Below are 23,252 nucleotides of genomic sequence, written 5' to 3'. Positions count from 1 at the left end.
TACAATCCCTTAATTACACTCATTAGAAATGTTAAAACACAAAATAAAAAAAATTAAAACTCGACAAAATTCTTTAACAATGAGTAATGCTCGGTGAATTACTTTTTGAAATACCATTTGCATCTCACTTATGTACTCCATAACAAGTTATCCTCAAGCCAAATTCAAGACTTTTGGCACATAAAGCAATGGGGTAAATTATAACACAACTAGTCATTTTTGAATCAAATTCAAGTTTTTTTTTTTGGATAGAAAAATTCAAGCTTTTAGTACGTGCGAGTGTGAGACTAATCTTCATGGGCCATACGTGCGCCTTCCGGCCCAAATAACGAGGTGGATTTTTAGCAACCCTATCTCTGCGCTGCAACTAGTGCCGACTATATAAAGTTATAAACCAAAGCCGCCTCAAGTCCTTCACTCTCCGATTCACTTCGACGCGGGAAGCAAAGCCCATCAACATTTAAAAACCAAATTGATAGAAATTAAACAAATTCCAAATCGCCGATTAGGGTTCTCTCTCTTCTTCTGCTTTCGGAGTTTGCTATGGCCAAGCTCGATGACGATCAGCAATGGCTGCTCAACTGCTTGTCCGCTACTCTCGACCCCAGCCACGAGGTCCGCTCCTTCGCCGAAGCTTCGCTTAATCAGGCTTCTCTCCAACCAGGTCTCTCCACTCTCGCCTTTTGCCTTCGTTTTGATTTTGATTTCTTATCTTTCCGATTGTTCCGATTTCGTTGAGTAATGTGGATTTGATTCCGATTATTTCGCCACACGAGCGTGAAATTTTAGCTGAAATGATGCACTTGATTGATTGATGGTTTGGATTTCTAGCTGAAACGATCCTCACTCTAGCATAAGCTGCAAGTTCGTGTCGATTTTCTGAGACTGATTGCTAGTTTGGACTGAAATGAGATTTTGAAGAATAGAGTTATGAACTGTTTTTTGTTTTTTATTTATAATATATACAAAATGAGTGAGATCAAATGCACCTATGAGGTTAATATTGTTTTTCTTTTTTGTTCTGCTTGTGGATTGCCGTGGTATATGAGAAGATAGATTGTTCGATTTTGTAATGTCTCCAGGTTTTGGAAGTGCGTTATCGAAGGTTGCCGCGAATAGGGAGCTCCCGATGGGGTTGCGCCAGATATCCTTTCATTATCGGGATTGTTTATTCAGCATTATGGTCTTATGTTCCTTATACTGGAGCTGTTTTTTTTGGAAACTGACTGCTGGTTAATGGTCCGGCCAATTGCGTGCAGCAGGATTTTATTTTTTTTGTGAACCTTGACTTAATTTTTACCTAGCGGCTGTGCTTCTTAAGCAGTTTATTAAGAAACACTGGAACGAGGGCGATGAAGCGTTTGAACAACCTGCTGTTTCAAGTGATGAGAAGGTACTTCCGGCAATTAAACTTGTACTAGTCTTGACCCTGATAGTTAGTTTTACCTTATTTCACTTTCCAGAGACCTTGGTAACAAGTTTAGCCTGTCCCTACAAGTATTAGTAGCTTTTCTTTTCTCCTCTCCATTATTCTGGATTTGTGAACAATTTATATCTTTTTTGTTATTTTTTTAACTGACATTATGCATCTACTTCTCTAAATTCTAATCCCAAGTTTTTGATATTATTTTGTTGCATTAGATTACTGTTGATGTTGCTATATTATAAATGCAACAATGAGTGTACTTGCTGCTGAAAACTAAATTCTTTATGATATCATTGACCTTTCGTTAAGAGTAAATTTATGATACAGTCACAATTGATATAACTGAATCTCCTGCTAAATCTAATTAGGTACTGGTTACATTTTCAGGTGGTTGTGCGCAAACTTCTTTTGCTTTCAATAGATGATCCTCATAGGAAAATCTGTACAGCAATAAGTATGGCTGTAGCATCAATAGCAGGTTACGATTGGCCAGAAAATTGGCCGGACTTATTACCATATCTAATGAAGTTGGTTAACAACCAAACTAACATGAATGGAGGTAAGCCTGTCTAATTTTGTAATTCATGATCTACCAACTCTATCTCAGTTCTATCTATGTGGCCAAACTAGGTCTATCAGAAATGTTAAGTTTCCTACATTGTTTGTCGTGCTCTTTTGTATGTGTTATGAAAGATTAACTAGTTTCTTAAACTTTGCAGTGAATGGAGCTCTTAGATGCTTGGCTCTTCTCTCAGTGGACTTGGATGATACAGTGGTCCCGACCTTGATACCTGCTTTGTTCCCATGCTTACTTACAATTGTATCATCTCCTCAGGTTAATACCCTCTGTTTGCTAATTGAATTATAATTGTTTTCAAGGTCTAAAAAGCAAGTAAAGCTTCTTTGTTGATTGCGTGTTACGTGGCCTATTTGAGTCTCGTGTTTTTCAGCTTGAGAGATAGTACTTTTTTGACATTTGAGGTACTTAATTGCTAATGCAGTTTATTCATACTCTTCTGTCGATGTCATGTCAGTCACGTCAGTTTGAAGATTTTGTTTTCTTCAGTTAACCATGTAGTATATTGTGGGATTTGTATGTGCAGGTGTATGACAAATATTTACGAACGAAATCCTATTCAATTGTTTATTCATGTATTTCGGTGTTGGGAGTGATGAGTGGTGTATATAAGGTATTTGACTTGTTATCAATTTTTAAACTTCACAAGATCTGAAGTACAGTAAATTAAGCTTCTTCTATAATGAATTAACAGATTAAGATGTTTATGTCCAGATGGAAACCACTGCATTAATAGCACCTATGCTAAAACCATGGATGAATCAATTTTCGGGAATCCTGAGCAATCCAGTACAATCCGAAGATCCTGATGATTGGAGTATTAGAATGGAGGTTGGTTCATTGATTTGTTACAATTTTGTTCTGATACGCGTATCGACTATCATACTGGGCAGTTTATATATGGTTTATTTTCATCATTGTTAGGTATTGAAGTGCTTGAATCAGTTTGTTCAAAATTTCCCAAGCCTTATTGAGAATGAATTTATGAGTAAGTCATTCCTATCTATCGATGGTTGTCACAAATACTGTATGTATTTATGCTTTGTTCATAGACAATGTTACATACAGTAGTTTTCATATCTTGTGCTTGACTGTTCCTGCTTTGGCAGTTATCGTGGGGCCACTGTGGCAAACTTTTACGACCTGTCTTGAAGTATATGTGCGATCGTCAATTGAAGGCACAGAAGATTCATACGATGGAAGATATGATTCAGATGGTGCTGATAAAAGCTTAGATTCCTTTGTTATCCAGGTAGTTAAATCCATATGACATTTTTTCGACTGCTTATGGACCATGGCAGCCCAAATGTACTCAAAGAAGTGTCTTGATGCCCTCCTTGATCAAAAATTTAACTTTGTTGTGTTATTACGTGTGGAAATTTTCTGTACATTTTTTATTTTCAGATTTTGTCACCATAGTTGTTAAAACATCTCTATTTATATGCAGCTATTTGAGTTTCTGTTGACTGTCGCTGGTAATGCAGAACTGGTAAAGGTATGCTTCCTTTCTCTACCTGTTGCTTCTGTTTTTACCACACTTTATTGTGAGATGGTTTTCTTCTTAACCTTATAGGTCATCACGAATAATGTCAAGGAGTTGGTCTATTACACCATTGCTTTTCTGCAAATAACGGAACAACAGGTAATATTTTGCTTTTGTATACCTTTACAGTGGTTTCTGGCAATTCATTTATATGGTTGAGCGGCTGAATAGCTGAGACCAAACAGCTTAATACTGGAACCTACTTAATTATTCATTATCCTCCATATGTTCCTCCATGTTGATTTTATCTGATAAGTTTTCCTGATTAAATCACCTGTAGTATTACCAACTGAATTTAGTTGCATGTACTTATGTTATATTAAGACCGTCGGTTTGATGGCTGTTCCTCTGTTATTGTTTTTTAGGTTCATAGTTGGTTGATGGACGCCAATCAGTTTGTAGCTGATGAGGACGATTCTACTTATAGTTGTCGTGTTTCTGGTATGTGTAGCATCTCCCATCAAGTTAATGCTTTTTATGGCAACGTCCTTAAAAAATTCAATATATATGGTTTTCTTGTCACACGTGTATGTGTATGTATATATATTCCTCTTTTAGTGTAGTATAGAACTGCTGATTTATGAAACCTTTGTTCATTCAACATCAGTGTTGTAGAAATAATTCATTTCCATCACTGAGGTACTTCATGATTCTGTTCTAATTGAAGTATATCAATATTGCCCTTGGTGTTAGCCCTATTATTTCAATTTCCCAATCTCCATTTAAAGTTCAAAATAATTCTACTCACCTACTTGAGCTTTAATACCACTTCTCCTTTCTAGGTTCAATTCTACTTGAAGAAGTGGTTAATATTTGTGGCGAAGAAGGTATCAACGCTGTCATTGATGCTGCGAAAACACGTATAAGTGAGTCTCAAAGAGAGAAGCATGCTGGTTCTGCCATTTGGTGGAGAGTAAGTAGACATCATTTTTCCTATGTATTTCATTTAATTCTTCTTTATTAATTCTATGACTGATGTATGCTCCAGATGAGAGAGGCTACTCTGTTTGCTTTGACTTCTCTATCAGAACTATTGCTAGAAACCGAGGTTTGTGCTTTCTTCTTTAGATGATGTCTTTATGCTTCTTCTTGGTGTGCCATCTTATCTATATCACTCAATTCCAGTTTCAAGTGGATTCACATTGGTAGACTGATTAACCTTAGTTCACAGGATTCAGGTATGACGAGAGTTGGGTTAGGAAACCTTCTGGAGCAGATAATCAGTGATGACATTGGATTAGGTTCGATTCTCTTTTCCTTGCAATAGGCTCCCTTCCAGAAATAAAAAAAACAGACAGAGGGGAAGAAGCATTCATTCATTTGTGAGTAAACACTTTCTGTTACCGTGTTGCAGATGTTCATGAATATCCCTTTCTTTATTCTCGCATGTTTTCATCGGTTGCCAAGTTCTCCTCTGTGGTAAAGATTCTAAACTTTTCTATTTAAAGTTCCTATTTTCCTATATGATTGCATGTATCTTTGAAACATGTCTAATGCTGTATAGATCAGTGACGGAGTTCTCGAGCACTTTCTCTATGCTGCTACCAAAGCAATTGCCATGGACGTGTAAGTCTCTCTCTCTCTCTCTCTCTCTCTCTCTCTCTCTCTCTCTCACAGAGAATGATTCATTTTCTTTCCTTGAGGAATTTGTATCTAATCAAGAATTTAATTCATCTATTGTCATCCCTGTCAGGCCCCCGCCGGTCAAAGTAGGTGCGTGCAGGGCACTTTGCCAGCTCCTACCTAAAGCAAACAAAGAATTAATTCAACCACGTATAATTAGTTTGTTTACATCACTTGCAGATCTTCTTAATCAGGTACTGAGCATTAGTATTTACCTTAAAATAGTTAATTCAACCACATATAATTAGTTTGTTTACATCACTTGCGGATCTTCTTAATCAGGTACTGAGCACTAGTATTTACCTTAAAATAGTGTTATTCGTGTATTTGCATTAAGCTTGCATTATTCTTTTGGTTTTAGGCATCTGATGAAACTTTGAACTTGGTATATGAAACACTACTAGCGGCAATTGAGGCAGGTGAGTTTAGACTGGATGATATGGTAAACCCATTATACGCCTTTTTTTCCCCTTCTTTTGGTGTGTGAAATCATTGAATTATATGGACGTAAGGAGTTGGGTTGCTACATATTTTCTATTTAATTGTAGGTTACGAATTATCGACATCGATAGAGCCTATCATTTCCCCTGTGATCCTTAACATGTGGGCATCACATATTTCTGATCCTTTTGTCAGTATGGATTCAATTGAAGTTCTGGAGGTAATATATGGAGCATTGGTGGTAGATGTAATAAAATATGTACATGTGTATAAAGTTAAATAGCTTATAATTTACGTGTTTGATTTTCTGGCTTTTGTTTATGATTTATACCAGGCACTTAAAAATGCACCTGGCTGTATACATCCACTGGTTTCTCGAGTATTACCGTATGTTTCACCAGTCTTGAATAAAGTATGTCAGTGCTTGTAACTAAATGGCACTTTTATTGTGTCATAGTTTAATAATTCAAGGGGAATATACATATATAGCTTCTGATACATATTGATGGTGATTGTCAGCCCCAACAGCAGCCTGATGGATTAGCGGCCGGATCAGTGGATCTGGTGACAATGTTATTGAAAGTAAGATATGCTTCAATGAAGATTTATCTCTTGTTTTCTTCACTTTTTCCTTTTTTTCTATATGTCAAAAGAAATTCGCCCCTCAAATTTTCAGTTTTATCTTTAGACTGCATCTGGGAGGATTGCTAATTAAACATTGTAATAGCATTGGTACAGAATGCTCCCGGTAATGTGGTGAAAGCAATATATGATGCTTGTTTTGATGGTGTTATACAAATTGTCCTACAAAGTGATGATCATAGTGAAATGCAGGTATCCTCTTTCTTACACAATTATTTATTTGTTCTATTTATTACATAGTTAAGTGACTCAATCTTGTTGCGACAACTATACCAGAATGCAACACAATGTTTAGCTGCTTTTATAGCTGGTGGAAGACAAGATGTGCTTGCTTGGGGTGGTGATTCTGGCAATACAATGAGAAGGTTGCTTGATGCAGCTTCTAGGTAATCTGAATTCTGTTTTCTAAGTGCCTGGTTCTTTCAGTGTCTTTTGGTGGTTATTATTATTTTTTTCATTTTTGTAATTATATAGAAAGCTTTAATTTTTATGATCCTTCAATTGTGACAGTCTATCAAAATTGGCATAGAAAGTTATATTTTGTAACTCTCACTCAAGGATTCAATTGACTGTTTCCTATTTCCTTTTTCTTTTGGTATGCGCCATATGAGAATCACAAGTTCTCCTTTCACCCCAAATGTGTCCACCACGTTGGGATGATAAGTTTGATAACCCATACATGCGTTTCATTCATTTTATTTAACTGGATTGACTGTTTTTTATTTACCTTTTAATCAACAGTTCATTTTATTATTTGTAGATCTACTGAGTAATGAAAAAGAAATTTCATTTCTTTGATAATTTGAGATTTATTTATTGTAAGCTTTATGCTTGCAGGCTTCTTGACCCTGATCTGGAAAGCTCTGGTTCTCTTTTTGTTGGGAGCTATATTCTGCAACTTATTTTGCATCTATCATCACAGATGGCACCCCATATTCAAGACCTGGTTGCTGCTCTTCTTAGGCGCATGCAATCTGCTCAAATAGTAGGACTGAGAAGCTCTCTGCTACTCATATTTGCTCGACTGGTATGCACCTATACACTTGTGTCTGTTAGTTCCACCAGTGATTCTGATATCTGAAACCGTAAACAAAATGGATTTTTTTCATTCCTTTTTTCTTCTTCTTCTCTTTTTTGGGTCAGTTTTACTTCACACAGTAATCAGTGTTTTTTTTATACTTTTAATTTATAATGAACTGATTTTTATGACTAGCATATATCTTTACCGATTCTCATTGAAAATATGTGTGTTCTCTTGCTGGTTCATTTTTGCAGCTTCCACCTTATATCTTTTTCATCAAATTGTTATGACAATCTTACCATTCTAGTTAAATTTACTTAGCAGCCTAATCTGATATCGCTCAAGCATAGAGCGTCCATGACTTATATGGTTCATTTTTTTGAATGTTGAATTCAATAGGTACACTTTAGCGTCCCAAATGTTGAACAGTTTATTGATCTGCTGGTCTCTATTCCAACTGACGGCTATGATAACTCCTTTATATATTTAATGTCAGAATGGACCAAACAGCAAGGTAAGTTTATATATGCTTGTTTACTTCTCATATAATTATAGCTAGACCATAACACAAATTTGAAGTAGAAGTTTCTGATTTTGGTGCAATGTTTGATTTATCAAATCCAGTTTATAACATGTAGTCCTTGTCCCTGCAAAAAGATGCATCTTTAGTAAAATTGTGCATCTGTAACGTCCTTTTGTCTTGCGACATCAATTTTCTTAATTTTCAGTTCTTTGCTTACATGCCAATGTGATTTCATTATTATTTGAATGGTCAAATTCAGCTCACTAAGATTGTTCCCTGTGTGAAAAGTCTTTTTAGAAATTTGGACCTAAAGTTCATCATCTTTTTCCTCTTTAGTTTATGTTTGGCACTTGAGCACGCAAGTGTAATCATTCAATTTGTTGCACTTACCCTCTGTTTACTGAAGAGGCTTTGGCTTATTAGAGACCCTGCAGAAGGCAGATCATAAAATATATGTATTGGATGCAGGTGAGATTCAGGGGGCCTACCAAATTAAAGTCACTACTACTGCTTTGGCCTTGTTGCTATCATCTAGGCATCCTGAATTAGCAAAAATCAATGTGCAAGGATATTTAATTCAGGTTCTGCAGAAACTTTTTTTCTGTTCCTACTCAATTTCTTATATATGCTTGCTGACAGAAAACTTGTTCTGCTTCCCTTCTAAAGTGTGCTGCTGGGATCACGACCCGTTCAAAAGCGAAATTGACTCCTGATCAGTGGACAGTGGTGCCACTTCCCGTTAAGGTACTTCTCTGGGAGGTTATTATCATATTTTCTTCTAAGCAGGAGATTTATATTGACTATTGAGCAAGTTTGTGAGTGCACATACCTTTAGTACAGTAGAGTTGTTTGTTATACTTGGCAACTTCTGCTGTTTCAGTGCATATATAGTGGCTACTGCAGGATTGTGTATTAGCCATTTGTAGATGGAAAGTTATTCAATTGTGCCTTTGCTCTGTGCAATGATTATCAGAAATGCCAGTTTTTGAAATCTTCAACCATTTCTCTTTTTTTTTTTTGCAGTTAATGGCTTTATTGGCAGATGCATTGGTTGAAATCCAAGAGCAGGTTTTAGCTAGTGATAATGAGGTAGTCAATCTTCTGCTTTAGTTTATTTGGTGAAAATAAACATATCAATAATGAGTTTAAGCTTGGGACCCATTCCTACTGCAGGATAGCGACTGGGAAGAAATTGAGGCAGATGGTGGGGAAGCTGATAAGAACTTGATGCATGCAGCGGGATTAACATCTTTTGATAAACCCACACATGAACATCTTGAAGCAATTGCCAAAGTATTCAATAAGGTATTTTATTGTTGGTTATATACTTTGGAGTAGATCTGTTGTATCTATAGAGTATACTGTGTGAGTAGATAGTCACGAAACTTGACATTTTCTTCAAGGACGAAGAAGACGATGGGTATGAAGATGATCATTTGAGCGTGGCCGATCCCCTTAACCAGGTATAATGCGAACATAATTATCTTGTTTTCATGGTTTCATGAAGTTGTTCAATATCTGCCAACGATTATGAAGTATGCTTTCTATATATATTCGTTTGTCTCAATTTACAGATTAATCTGGCAAACTATCTTGCCGAGTTTTTCATAAATTTTTCTCAGAGGGAAATACAGCTTTTCGATAATCTCTATCAGGTCAGCTTTCCGTCTCATTCTGTGAACAAAGATCGACACTTAATCTTTGATCTACTTATGGTTCAATTTTATATATTTTTTGCTTCCATGAACTGCAGAGCTTGACACCGAAGCAAAGGAATGCTATTCAAAAGGTCAAGACTGTCTGAGGGTTTCATTGTATTTGTATGCCCTTGCTAATCAATTGTGGAACTGTTCAAAAAGGAAAATTATATAAACTCCCAGATGTGGCAACAAGAAGAACTTGTTTTTCTTGCTAAGGTTTTTCCTGGGAGTGTGATTAGATTTGAAAAGCCCCGTGTAATGTCTATACCGATAGGACCAAAATTTTGGAAGTGCAGGCGATCGATAACAAAGTGCAGAATATCTGGCCATATAATTCGTTAATTTGTTTTGTAAAAATTATTCGTCTTGAGTTATTGACTTCTGAGATATTTTGAGAAGCAATGGCCTTTTTATTGAATCGCTTATAGTTCTACTATGAACAGTTTTCGTTTTCTACGGTACAAACTATGAACATTTTTTTTTTGGTAATGCTGAACTTTCTTTTCATCAGTCCATTAACTATGCTTTCGACAATTCCATAGCTCTCTGTATACATGCACGCTTCCACTCACTTCGTCTTCAAACAGAGACAATCAAAAACACTAGGAGTACAATTGCTCTGAATCTCTCTTCAACTTCAAACTTGGTCCTTTTGGTTGTTCATGATCCATGTGTTTTCCAGCATCAAAGAGGTCTATCTCTTGTTCTACGTCTCAAAATCCCGGGGATATGATCCGGCCATGTAGAGCTCCTTGTAGGCATTGAACGGCACCATTATAATTTAAGAACCCCATAAACCAAAGGAAAAATGTTCAACTTCAAGGAAAAAAAAAACATTCTCGCGGTGGAGATGCATGGGATGGATGGGAGCAAAGCTCTGACTTGGCCCTGGGCTTCTAGGTTTACATCTAGAATAATGATTGGCCGGGTGTCGACATTTACAAGTCTGTACATATTGGAAGTCTGTATGATTCTCTTATGATGTTTCTAGATTTAGTTTGCCACAATTGTGTAATTGGCAAATGAGTACGCGCGTCTTAGGACGCTATTCCATTCCCTTTGCCGGATGCTATATATGTTATGGTAGATGGACCTTGGTCATTTGTATTGTGGTGAAGAAGAAGAAGGATGCTATATATGTTATGGTAGATGGACCTTGGTCATTTGTATGGTGGTGAAGAAGAAGAAGAAGAAGAAGAAGAAGTGTTATGGTAGATGTTTGTATTGTGGTGAAGAAGAAGAAGGATGCTATATATGTTATGGTAGATGGACCTTGGTCATTTGTATGGTGGTGAAGAAGAAGAAGAAGAAGAAGAAGAAGAAGAAGAAGAAGAAGAAGAAGAAGAAGAAGAAGAAGAAGAAGAAGAAGAAGAAGAAGAAGAAGAAGAAGAAGAAGAAGAAGAAGAAGAAGAAGAAGAAGAAGAAGAAGAAGAAGAAGAAGAAGAAGAAGATCTGGGCAGTGTCGGGCAGTGCCGGGCAAAGGACGAGCAGCCGTTCCACACTCCGAGACAACTACGCCGGTCGGAGGAAGGAAGACGCCAAGAGAGACGATGCCGGAAGCAAACGTCGACGAGGGCAGAGGACGCTGGGCAGTGTCGGGCAGTGCCGGGCAAAGGACGAGCAGCCGTTCCACACTCCGAGACAACTACGCCGGTCGGAGGAAGGAAGACGCCAAGAGAGACGATGCCGGAAGCAAACGTCGACGAGGGCAGAGGACGCCGGGCGAAGGACGAGCAGCCGTTCCACACCCCGAGACAACTACACCGGTCGGAGGAAGGAAGACAACTACGCCGGTCGGAGGAAGGAAGACGCCAAGAGAGACGATGCCGGAAGCAAACGTCGACGAGGGCAGAGGACGCCGGGCGAAGGACGAGCAGCCGTTCCACACCCCGAGACAACTACGCCGGTCGGAGGAAGGAAGACGCCAAGAGAGACGATGTCGGAAGCAAACATCGACGAGGGCAGAGGACGCCGACGCGCATAGTCGGAAACGTACGAGAGAAGTCGGACGGGCACGTCTCGGTAAAGCACCTATGCCAGATAGACAACAACGTCGCCGGCTGTGGCTGCTTGTTGCACATGCTGCAGCAGTTCCACGACAAAAACACAAACCCAGAAAAACAGAGGATGAAAAAAAATCGGAATCGCTAAGCTGGTCGCCACGTCAGAAACTGTTTTCTTCAGCACGTGATTCACCCAGTCTTTTTTTTTTTTAATAAAGAAAATATATGGGCCAGAAGCCCACCCGGCTCACGCTCCGATGAGCTTAAACTGGAAAATCTGAGACCTCTCAGCTATGGCGGAACCAGAGATCTTCTCTTTCAAAAGCTTCCGGTACTCTCTCGTAAAAGTAAGGGCGGAACCACTTGGTAGCCCAGCTAAAAATCGCTTTGAAATATTACCTATTATATGTGTTAATAATACTGAAATTTGAGTTGGTGGAATTTGCTAAAGGCCAATGTGCAATTACACTTGGGTAGGGAGGATGTGCAATTACACTTGGCTAGGGAGGATGTGCAATTACACTTGGTTAGGGAGGGCTAGTCCTGTGTTCGAATCTCACTTTCTTCTTTTTGTTTTTGTTTTTTTTTTCATTCATGTTTATTTCTCCTCCTCCCCAATTCTTGGATGATTATTTGAGCGTGGCCGATCCCCTTAACCAAGTATAATGCGAATGTAATTTTCTTGTTTTCAGAGTTTCATGAAGTTGTTTAATATCTGCCAACTAAATATGCTTTCTATATATATACGTTCGTCTCATTAATTTTACAGATTAATTTGGCAAAATATCTTGTTGAGTTTTTTGTAACTTTTTCTCAGAGGGAAATACAACTTTTTGATAATATTTACAAGGTCAGCTTTTCGTCTCATTCTGTAAAAAAGATCGACACTTAATCTTTGATCTACTTATGGCTGAATTTAGAGTTTTTTTCACCAACAGTCCCTCAACTCTGGTGTACCTACCAATGTGATACCTCAACTCTTAATCGTACCAATGTGATACCCAGACTCTAGTATTGCTATCATTGAAGTACTTCCGTCAGTTTTTTTCAACTTTTCCGTAATCTTGGTGACGTGGCAGGTACGTGAGGCCCACAAAGGGGGTTAAAAGACAAAATTAACCTTATCTGAGAGGAGCAATGTTTTTCCCGCCCTTTACCTTGAGAAAGACACCCAACAATTCCAATTTTGGCGCCAATTTTCACTCCATACTCCTTAATTTGTGTCTAATATCTAAACTAAAGAACTACCGCCAACCAGTCAACCACAATATGATAAAACCTAGATCAATCTCATTTTCTATTTTTACCCTAGCACTTGTTAAACTAACAGAATAAATATATAAATTTATATGGAACATCTCATTTCCACAATCTCATAAGAATATAGAAACACATAACTTAACGAAATTCAACTACATGTACCATTAGTTCTTACAAGCAAAAATCATGGCAGATCAACATAAAAGGTGGCAACTAATGGTACTTAAACATGTATTTGAATTTCGTTAAGTTATGTGTTTTTATATTCTTATGAGATTGTGGAAATGAGATGTTCCATATAAATTTATATATTTATTCTGTTAGTTTAACAAGTGCTAGGGTAAAAATAGAAAATGAGATTGATCTAGGGTTTTATCAGATTGTGGTCGACTGGTTGGCGGTAGTTCTTTAGTTTAGATAAGAGACACAAATTAAGGAGTAGAGAGAGAAAATTGGCGCCAAAATTGGAATTGTTGGGTGTCTTTCTCAAGGTAAAGGGCGGGAAAAACATTGCTCATCTCAGATGAGGTTAATTTTGTCTTTTAACCCTCTTTGTGGGCCTCACGTACCTGTCACGTCACCAAGATAACGGAAAAGTTTAAAAAAACTAACGGAAGTACTTCAATGATAGCAATACTAGAGTCTGGGTATCACATTGGTACGATTAAGAGTTGAGGTATCACATTGGTAGGTACACCAGAGTTGAGGGTCTGTTGGTGAAAAAAACTCCTGAATTTAACATATTTTTTACTTTCATCAACTGCAGAGTTTGACACCAAAGCAAATGAATGCTATTCAAAAGGTCAAAATTGTCTGAGTGTTTTATTGTACATGTATGTCCTTGTTAATCAATTGTTGAACTGCGCAAAAAGGAAAATTATATCAACTCCCAGACGTACAGGAAGAAACTTTGCATTTCTTCTAAGGTTTTTCCTGGCAATGTGAAAAGCCCCGTGTAATGTCTATACCACCGATAGGACCAAAATTTTGGAACTGCAGGTGATCATCAATAGCCAAAATACAGGAAACCTGGCCATGTAATTCGTTAATTTGTTTTGTGAAAATTGTTGGTCTTTAGTTATTGACTTCTGAAATATTTTGAGAAGCAATGGGTTTTTTTTTTGATACGGAAGCAATGGCTTTTATTTTGAGAAGCAAATGACTTTTTTAGTGAATTCCTTAAAGTTCTACTATGAACTGTTTTCCTTTTCTCGGTACAAACTATGAACTTTCTTTCCACCAGTCAATTACCTATGCATTCGACAATTCCAGTCTTCCAAAGCTCTATATACACATGCACGCTTCCACTCACTTCGTCTTCAAACAGAGACATTCGAAAACACTAGGAGTACAATTGCTCTGAATCTCTTCTCCAATTTCAAACTTGGTCCTTTTGGTTGTTCATGATCCAGTGTTATGCAGCATCAAACACGTCTATCTCTTGTTCTACTTCTCTCTCTTCCGACGGGCTCAATGAAAGAAGTCTGTTGCGATATCAAAATCCCAGGGATACGCTCCGGCCATGTAGAGCTCCTTGTAGTTGTAGGCATTGAACAACACCATTATAATTTCATAACCCCATAAACCAAAATCCATGGTCATCAGTTGAGATAATCTAGATACATGTAACACTCTCATGGTCACCATTATAAAATATACTTTTCACCAGGATGGGATCTGCTTAACGAAGAATTAACTGCTTTGAGCTTATGCAATGGGATTAATTTCCACCTTATAATAGCAACATTCAGTCTGGTTTTCAAATTTGTATAAAACAAGTTTGTCACTACGTACAATAAGCAATTCTGGCAGTAGATACATGTAAGACTCCCATATATTATTGGACCGGACGACGTGGATAAGAAACATGCAAATGAATTTTGAAGGTGCTCTTCAGGAATTATGTCGAAGGCTGATCGAAAGATACTTTCGGAACCACGAAGTGCTCATACTTTTGTTGCTCGTGCAATTCTTCCCGTGGCGGCATCAGCAAAACTAGGATTTGTTTTCAAGTGGTACCAAGTGTTTCCGGTGATATCCACAGCCTTCTTTGTAGCTTCCCCATGTCCTAAAAGCATTGCGTACGGTCTCCACAAAACTTTTGAAGGAGAAAGATGGAGTTAGCACTGGGGCATATTAAGTGACGTCAGGACTAGGTCCATGGTATCAAACCTAAACCACGAAGAACAATCTCAAATTGCACTTTCGATTTAAATAAATACGAACGAATTCTTATTCAAAACTATAGTAGTTAGGTTTTATATGGTACGATCGAGTCGCTGTTGGAATCTAACAAGCATTATTAGAGACTTGCAAAGCAAGAAAACAAGTAAATTAAGAGAAAATAACTTTTAATATATACAAAAGAATCATACTTCTTACGTAAAATCTTTTAGCTAGGTAAAATAGCTAGGCTGAGAGATTCTCATATCTGGGTTGTTTGCAAAATCTGGGTCTCCTTTAGTTGGTGTAGGTGAGAATTGTGAGAGGTATCTATGGGAAAGTGAGAGTATATCTTTCATTATTGATAGAGATAAAAATTCATGGTAAATAAATGATGAAGGAGAAGACAGAACGATATCTGGCAAAGCAGATGAAGAACAACCATTGCACAACGACGGAGTTAATGATGGAGTTAGCATCCCAAAACAGCTCAGCTCAGATTTAAGGTGTATTGAACGCGTGTCAATTATTAATTGGTCTGGGGCACCTCAGTAATGTACTCTGTACACACAATAATTTCTCATATCTCATATACAAACATGGGAAAATTCTGGTGGTATAGCAGCAGCTTCAACCACCACCCACCCACACTCTTACCTCTTACACAGCGCGTGCATCTAATGACAGCTCTTCTATATCACCATCCAATCTGTATATATAACATGCAGTTGATGCAGTGGCGGATTTAAAGTTTAAAACTTAGGTGAGCGGAAAAAAATTTAGGTAAGTGAGTCACTGCCTTACTGGGTCTGCTCTTTCTAATTACCGGCTATTTTTTTTTTCCAATGTAAAATTTTGAAGCCTACCGGACTAGAGCTGAACTTGCTCCTATGTAAGTCCGCCACTGAGTTGATGCACAACACTTGAACCCCAAACATACAGCACTACTTTTGTACTCTTATTAGTTTAAGTACTGATGACCATTTGATCGTCTTCCTTAACGGATGAATTCCATTAGAAATTGTAGAATCCTATGCGGCACATACAAGTAAGGTATTACAATTTGAAAGTTTTATAATCCAAGTAAGTTACAGTCTATTATCAAGTGAAGATCACTGGAGTCGGACAACCAAAATTAAAAACACAAGTTAACAAGAACTAGCAAAGACTAATAGCAGTCCTACCTAACTACATCGTCCATGCATACTATTTTTTGACATTGTGAGGAAATAGAGTCTAAGAACTAATTACTTTCTCAGTGCATGTGAAATGCACCTAGTAGGCTTCAATGAAGAGGTAATGTATCTAACAATATTGATAGTTTGATACTAACTATTTTTTGACATTGTGGTGTTTATCGCTACAGTATCTAATCACTAAAAACTTTGTGATTTGAACGTGGTAAACCCTTATCTGGACGCTCGATTATTAGGCTAGTTGAGGTTCATAGACAATTTGTTAATACAATTTCTCCAATTATACATCTTTGTTTACAAAGTGCGAAACCTTACATCTTCAATAAAGTATAAGTATGAAATAATTCAAGATAAAAGATCCGCACCATTTCTTAAGTAGACAAATTTTTCCTAGGAAAACAATAAAACTAGAACAACTAAGTCTGAGGCTAACATTTTGATCAAAAATATAAGAGCCTAAAGCTAAAGTTAAGAACTTGAGTATCTAACACCTAATCATATAAAGCAGTATGAATTAAATCAATGATCATCTCTACCATCACGTATACAAACACCTAACATCATCTAAAATCATGTATCTTCCCTCTTAGGCATTTCTACAAACACCTAATAGGCATAAACCAGTAAGTTTCCTATAGAAACTTCAAAATCCCAAAGCACCCAAATCACATAAGAAGTTTACAAAATCAAACATATCCATATCCACTAAGAGAAGAATGGATTTCAAATCCATGGGTCTGGATGCTCCGATTATCACCACTTCGGAAGAGACCGAGAAGACATTCCAATGCTCCGACCTGTACTTACGACCGTGACATACGCCAAGGCCATGGCTTCCACTTCGGCAAACGTGAAGGAGTACCTGAATTCCTTCACCCGTACTTATGACAGTGACACCAAGGCTTGGTAAGTTCATGAGGAAGTTTGTGCCTAGTAAGTTTCACTCTTTGCCTAGTAAGTTCTGAGAATGGTAGTGTGCCTATCTATTATTAAGTATATTTTCCTAGTGCTATTGATCACTAAAGCATGAAACACCTTAATATTGATCAATTGACAAAGGACAATGATAGTTTATAAGGTTTGCCTAAATTTTCAGGTAATGCGGTAATGCAATAATGCATCTCGCATATATACACCTTGACGTCTCGATATTGATATTTAATATTTCAATAACACATTCAAATACACTTCTCTAACATCCAAGATTCAAGCATAAGGGTAAAACATACATATTTGTATTTGTGTTCTTGACAAGTTCGTCTAAAACGTCTCCTTTAGCTCCAACCTCATAATAACCATGGAAGAAGTTATCAGTTGCAGGTAAGATTATTATTTTTCAGGGAGACGTGGAGTAGAAGAGAGTGCAAAAATGTAGGTGTTTTATTGCATTTTTTATTTTTTATATACATTAAAAATATTTATCTATGCTGAAAAAAAGATGGAAACAAACTTATCCGTCTCTATTAGTAACATTTGAGTATACTCGCGCTAAACGAACCTTTAAGCTCCAAAATTTTACCTCCAAAATTTTTAGTTTGTCGCTTAATCTTGTAGAGGGGATGGGCATCAAACGACAAAGAGACGACAAAATGTATCCCCCTCTTGAAAAAGTAACAATAAAGGGAGAAAAGCATGATACTACATGCAAAAGTAGAATCTTAACATATAGTACATGCCATGCAAAAACAAGCCCTTCGGCTCATCACACAAGTGAGCAAGAAGCATTTTTCCCTGCAAAAACAAGTTTAATTTCCTTTAATAGTAATTATAATAAAGAATTTGATAAAATAAAATATAGTGGAAAGTACGAGTACCATGCTCAAATATTAAACCAAGAAAGTGGTCTACTAACTCTACTTAATTAAACCTCTTTTGCAATCACTCTTTAGGTGAAAGAAAGTGGTCTACTTAATTAACCTCATATGATGTGATAAATATGCTAACACTCTTTATGTGAAAGCATGTATATCTAAACTCCCCCTATTTAAACAACATGTTGGAGTACCAAGTTTTGCACATTTCACTTTCTTCAACCAGTTAGATATGGCCTTGTTGCTTCTCAAAAGTGCATGCTTCCTTCCAATGTGTTTGTTTTGATGGTTCTCACCATGTCGGAAGCGAAAACACATGTTCGCATCACTAACCAGTTGTCGAACAACATGAACCTAACCATTTGTTGTCAATCAAAGGATGATGATCTCGGAACCCAAGTACTCACCTATGACAATTCCTTTGAATTTCGTTTCAATCCAAACTTTTGGGGGACAACACAATATTATTGCTCTATGGCGTGGCCGTCAAATTTCACTATTTTGATATCTACATTTTCAAAAGGGATTTCAAATGTTATTGGAACAAAAAATTGTGTTTGTGGAGTGTAAAACCAGAAGGTTCTTGCATATTACGACCATTTGTTACGGAGTGCGACTTGCCTATCAACTAAACCATTTGTTATACCTGGAACAATTGAGGATAGTTAATCTCGGGGGTGGTTGACCTTTCCTACTCCTGTATCATATTTATAGTATGTAATTCTACATATACTGCATATTAGCCAATAACTAAAGCCTTTTGGCATATATATGTGTGTGTCAAACCCGAAATTTTGAAGTGTGAAATTTGAAAATCGAACCCATGAAAAACTAAAACAATCTCAATAAATCGAAATCATCTTATCGCCACAGCGTATCGTTACTGAGTTTATAGAGCATCTCAGTCAAATTGATTATTACAAAACCAACATATATTTCAAGCATTATATCAAATGGAAAGAAACATCGAAAATCTTCAGAGTAGTCCTTCAATTCTGCGAATCCACACATGCATAATTATCCCCTACACCATCGAATAGGTGCACCGGGATTGTAAACACAAACCCGGTAAGCTTTGTAGCTCGTATGAGTAAATCAACAATATAACTCGCATATCAATATAACAGAAAAATACTGAAAACATTTAATTATAAATGTACTCATGAGTCACATGACGGCCCATCTGGTTGTCCAATCATATCTGAAAATATAAGTACTCATGAGAAATTGAGCAACCCATATGTTTACCCAATTATATTTATAATATGGGTTTCATGAGGCCCAGGTACTCATCTGTTACCCCTCATGCAGTATGTCGCCATACATATGTTACCTATCCAAAATTGAGCAACCCATATGTTACCCAATATCCAAAAAATATGGGTACTCATAAGCCGATCACCCATATGTTACCTATCATGCTAATACACCGGCAGACACACTAGAGCTCTAACTGAATCGTAATCGTGCCCGGCCAAAGCTAGGTTCCGACATGCCAACGCATCCGAAGACAGAAAAACGTTTTAACATAACTCAAGTTAAAACCACGTACAATACATTCCTCACATGTTATTGTACAAAAAGACAAGTTATTCATGCTTAAATAAAATAAATATCAGTGCGATAAATAAACTCAGTCGGAAATAGAAATGTGATAGTATATAATATAGCAACTCATATATATATCGATTTTACCATTTATACACATACACAACCCACTATACTATATACATATCATAGTTCGATCTTTTAAAATAAAGCGTAACTATGAATCACCACCAAGGGTAGACTCATCGTAGTGAAATTTACTCACCTTATTTTTCCTGAACGTAATTTTCTACAATTCCGAAAGCAAATACTTTACTTGTTTCGTCGATCACCTAGATTGGATAAGATGTGAGTAGAAACGTTACGTAAAACCTCAAATGCCGGGACAGTACTAATGTTTTACTGTTCAGAATTTTTTCGGTTTTTACGAATTCACTGTTCACACATATACTATTCATGTATTAATGTACAAGTACATACTATTTACGTACTATTTACTATTTACGTACAAGTAAAACCTCAAATACATGTATGAGTACGTACTATTTACGTATTCTTGTACAGCCATGTACTATTTCATCATAAATATTATCTCAGTAAATATTAAATACCGATTTATCTTTCAGAAATTTACTTTTTATAATTACTGTATGTAAATTACTTTTATAATTACTGTACGTAATTGACTTTTTACAGTGACAATACATGAATTACTTTTTACAAGAAGATACTGTTAGAAATTACTGCTCACGCGCCGCCGCACGTGGGGCCCACGTGCCGATTCCAAAACCGGCGCGTAGCTCGCTCACCGCCGCCCAAAACTAGTCTTTTCCCCTCCTCCACCCTTCCCACGGTCTTAAGCCGCCTCTACATCACTCCACTTGCGCTCACGTGCTGCCACAGACGGCGACACACGCCGCTCCACCACCTTCGACCACAACCACCAAATCAACACACATCTAACATGAGAAATCAAAAGCAAGAGGGGAGATCACAACCATACCTTCGCCTTGTCCAGGACCGGCCGGAAACCGCCGCAATCGCCGCCGCGAAGTCTCGGATCGAGGGGGAGAGATCGACGGAGTTGCAGCTCGATTCGAGACTCACCGCCGGTGGAATCACGTCGAGGGGGAAGGGAGAGAGCTCGCCAACGTGCCTCCGAGCTCCTACGACACAGGCGACGTCGAGATCGATGGAGCCGAGGTTGTGCTCCGCCGGCGCTGCTCGATCTCCGCCTGGGGTGCGTCGCCGTCACCACCAGTCGACGCGTCGTGGCCGTGCATCCCAATGACACAGGCGGTGTCAAGCACGGTGGCCGGTGGAGGGAGATCGCCGGTGGAGAGAGAGAGAGAAAGAAGGGCTGCGGGGTGAGGGTTTCTGAAATTGGAAACTCTAGCTCCAAAAATTTCCTTTTTATACCCTTTTCCAAAATCGGAAACTAACTTCTGGCACTAATAACTTTCACGTACGACGTCTGATTAGAACGCGTGACGTGTACACGAAATCGTATCGACGAGCTCTACAACTTTCGTGAAGGACGTTTTCGGAAACGAGCGACGGAGTAAAAGTCGATTCTCGCGTCGCGGAAACGTTACGTTTCCGTTTTTGATTCGACATCGTCGTGAAGTGAGAAAAATGCGATTTATTAAATTTACTAAGTTTATAAAATTCTACAAATTCATACAAATTGAACCCGAAAACTCGCGTGATTACAATATGAATTCTATATTTCGACTAATAGTGTGCTTCTACGAGTTCTATATTTCATAGGTGATGCTTCAAAGAACTTACCGGCTTTCTAGTAAGCTTTTCTTCCTTTGTTTTGGCCTGTATGATTACTTCATAGTTTGAGAGGCAGTGGTGGGTTTAGCTCTTATGTGCTCTGACGCTGTTTCGTTTCATAACTACGAGATGACAAAAAATGGCAGTAATTTATTTGTTAATTAACATCATCTTTCTTTCTTTCTTTTAAAAGAACATTCTAAAGGGACACAAGTGAAAAATTGTATGTATACATAGAACATCCTTCTTCAGAGGATTCTTTGTTAATACAGTTTCTCCAATGATATATGTTTGTTATTGTCTTCAGAAGAAAATTCTTTGTTTAAGGCCATATAGCATAAATAGAATTCATACACAGATTTCAAAAGAGATCACAAAGTGCGAAACCTTACATCTTTAAAAGGGTAGCTAGATATATATGCAAGACTATATATGTATCTTGTAATTTGATATTGAAATCAAAACGAACCAACTCCAAAACGTAGTCCAGAGTGGCATATCCTTGAATTTGGTAATTGATATCTAGAATGGGCGTCTCTGTCTCCGTCGCTCGATCGATTCTGGTTTAGCGCAACCACCATGTGTCCCGATCTCTATCAGACTGAAAAGAGCAGAACCTGAAATGAAGCACTTCGATCTGAAACTGAGATTCTTTTCTTACTGGGGGAGCTAGGAAACTCCGGCAAAGGGGACACGTAACATGTTTAAGACCTGTCCAACGGTCCAAGCAAGCTTTATGAAAGAGATGAGCACATCTCAGTTCTCCCATCTCTTCTCCTTCCTCAATTTTGCATAGACACACAGCGCATTCTTCTTCTTCTTCAGAACTTACAGCAGTGTTGGGGTTTTCGTAGTCCACTGTGCTAATAAGAGTCGTCTCTGTAGTTTCTGCAGGTAGTTCAAACTCATAGTAGGGTTTCGCGAAAGAACAGTAAAGCAAGTAGTCGAACAACCAGCTCAACTGGGTGGCAAATTGAACTATGAACTTCCACATTGTTGGTAGAAGCTAGATGAGGGAATAAGAAGATGAGGGATGAGACTGTCTGGAAGGGAATCAATTAGCTAGGAATCTTGAGACTTGGAACTTGGGAGTTGGGATGATGAGTTGACGAGGACCAGTTGTAGGTATTTATAGAAGAAAGTTGACGAAGACTCGAAGCTCGATCGTTAGAAGACACACCCGTCCTCTCGTCCATAAAATGTTCTATGAAGTATGAACAGAACATGCGCGTGATTCAGGGTTCAGATGTTGTAAAGCAGCTGCATGCCATACATATAGTATTAACCGGTGGATATAGCGATTGTCATAAGATGCACGAGGGGTGTGTGGTTGACTAAACTGTTGCATGTTATATTTCCGCGTACAACAGAATTTTCCCGTGATTCATACGAAAATGAATAGTGGTGAAAGTACTAAACCTTACTCTGTTGGTCGGATCTTGTCGTCTCTCGAGCTCCTAGGCTCCATGCCGGGTCATATAGATATGTCATTCTCATAAATAGATTGGTTCAATATATAAATTTCCGATTGCACGTACTGTTTATATTCTTATTTTCTGAAAACATAGAGAGATGATCGAACTTCTCTTGCCCCAAAAATCCAAGTATTAATCCCAACCAAGAGATAATTCTAAAGTTTATTAATCATGATAATCCTTGAAAAGTGTTAAATGGTCGAAATTTAAACATTACTAAATTCTGGCTCCACATAATTGGTACAAAAGAATGTAGAGTTGTAGACATGATCGAAATTATGGAGTACTAAAGAAGTGACCAGTGGCATTTGAGTTTCTAGTGAACATTTTCACTTAAAATGAGGTTCATGCACTACAAATAATCTAATGAGAGCAAGAAATTACATGAACATTTTGAACATTTCATTTCTGAGCAAATGAGCCATTTTCAAATAGTCGACCAGTATACTTTGATTAAACAAAAAATACAGACGATACATTGAAATACAAAAATGCAAGAATAAATATTGTTCCTTAGT

The 23,252-nt window shown here is 37.7% G+C and overlaps 2 protein-coding genes and 1 pseudogene across 3 annotated transcripts; 1 reads left to right on the top strand and 2 right to left on the bottom strand.

The window, feature by feature from the left end:
* Nucleotides 1-410: 410 nt before the first annotated feature.
* Nucleotides 411-9,955, top strand: LOC126792977 (uncharacterized). 2 transcript variants are annotated; one of them, XM_050519507.1, is made up of 33 exons: nucleotides 412-664; nucleotides 1,083-1,144; nucleotides 1,301-1,393; nucleotides 1,814-1,985; nucleotides 2,146-2,261; nucleotides 2,530-2,616; nucleotides 2,718-2,834; nucleotides 2,928-2,991; nucleotides 3,113-3,255; nucleotides 3,451-3,498; nucleotides 3,577-3,645; nucleotides 3,912-3,987; nucleotides 4,329-4,459; nucleotides 4,535-4,594; nucleotides 4,718-4,787; nucleotides 4,901-4,965; nucleotides 5,051-5,112; nucleotides 5,240-5,363; nucleotides 5,531-5,588; nucleotides 5,718-5,830; nucleotides 5,945-6,022; nucleotides 6,130-6,192; nucleotides 6,349-6,444; nucleotides 6,529-6,638; nucleotides 7,090-7,279; nucleotides 7,673-7,787; nucleotides 8,265-8,377; nucleotides 8,463-8,540; nucleotides 8,820-8,885; nucleotides 8,970-9,101; nucleotides 9,200-9,259; nucleotides 9,371-9,451; nucleotides 9,550-9,955. In XM_050519507.1, exons 1-33 carry the CDS (start codon nucleotides 544-546, stop codon nucleotides 9,598-9,600), a joined length of 3,084 nt encoding a protein of 1,027 aa, XP_050375464.1. In that variant the 5' UTR covers nucleotides 412-543; the 3' UTR covers nucleotides 9,601-9,955. The 2 variants fall into 2 exon arrangements, 1 of the variants encoding a protein (XP_050375464.1); XR_007671972.1 differs by lacking the exons at nucleotides 8,265-8,377; nucleotides 9,200-9,259; nucleotides 9,371-9,451; nucleotides 9,550-9,955 and having other exon boundaries at nucleotides 411-664; nucleotides 8,436-8,540; nucleotides 8,970-9,050.
* Nucleotides 9,956-14,254: 4,299 nt separating this feature from the next.
* Nucleotides 14,255-14,895, bottom strand: LOC126792425 (GLABRA2 expression modulator-like; annotated as a pseudogene).
* A 6,929-nt stretch (nucleotides 14,896-21,824) lies between these two features.
* Nucleotides 21,825-22,253, bottom strand: LOC126792423 (RING-H2 finger protein ATL11-like). Its single transcript, XM_050518844.1, has one exon. The coding sequence runs from the start codon at nucleotides 22,251-22,253 to the stop codon at nucleotides 21,825-21,827; it is 429 nt and encodes a 142-aa protein (XP_050374801.1).
* Nucleotides 22,254-23,252: the final 999 nt, after the last annotated feature.

The sequence above is a fragment of the Argentina anserina genome, chromosome 4, assembly GCF_933775445.1.
Source record: "Argentina anserina chromosome 4, drPotAnse1.1, whole genome shotgun sequence".
NCBI classification, from domain to species: domain Eukaryota; kingdom Viridiplantae; phylum Streptophyta; class Magnoliopsida; order Rosales; family Rosaceae; genus Argentina; species Argentina anserina.
This window is presented reverse-complemented; position numbering and strand designations above follow the sequence as displayed.

Coding starts and splice junctions, on each gene's coding strand:
- LOC126792423 (XM_050518844.1), bottom strand. CDS start 22,253: ATGTGGAAGTTCATAGTTCAATTTGCCACCCAGTTGAGCTGGTTGTTC.
- LOC126792977 (XM_050519507.1), top strand. CDS start 544: ATGGCCAAGCTCGATGACGATCAGCAATGGCTGCTCAACTGCTTGTCC. Junction 4,788..4,900: donor CAGTGATGACATTGGATTAG/GTTCGATTCTCT, acceptor ACCGTGTTGCAG/ATGTTCATGAATATCCCTTT. Junction 6,639..7,089: donor TTGCTTGATGCAGCTTCTAG/GTAATCTGAATT, acceptor TTATGCTTGCAG/GCTTCTTGACCCTGATCTGG.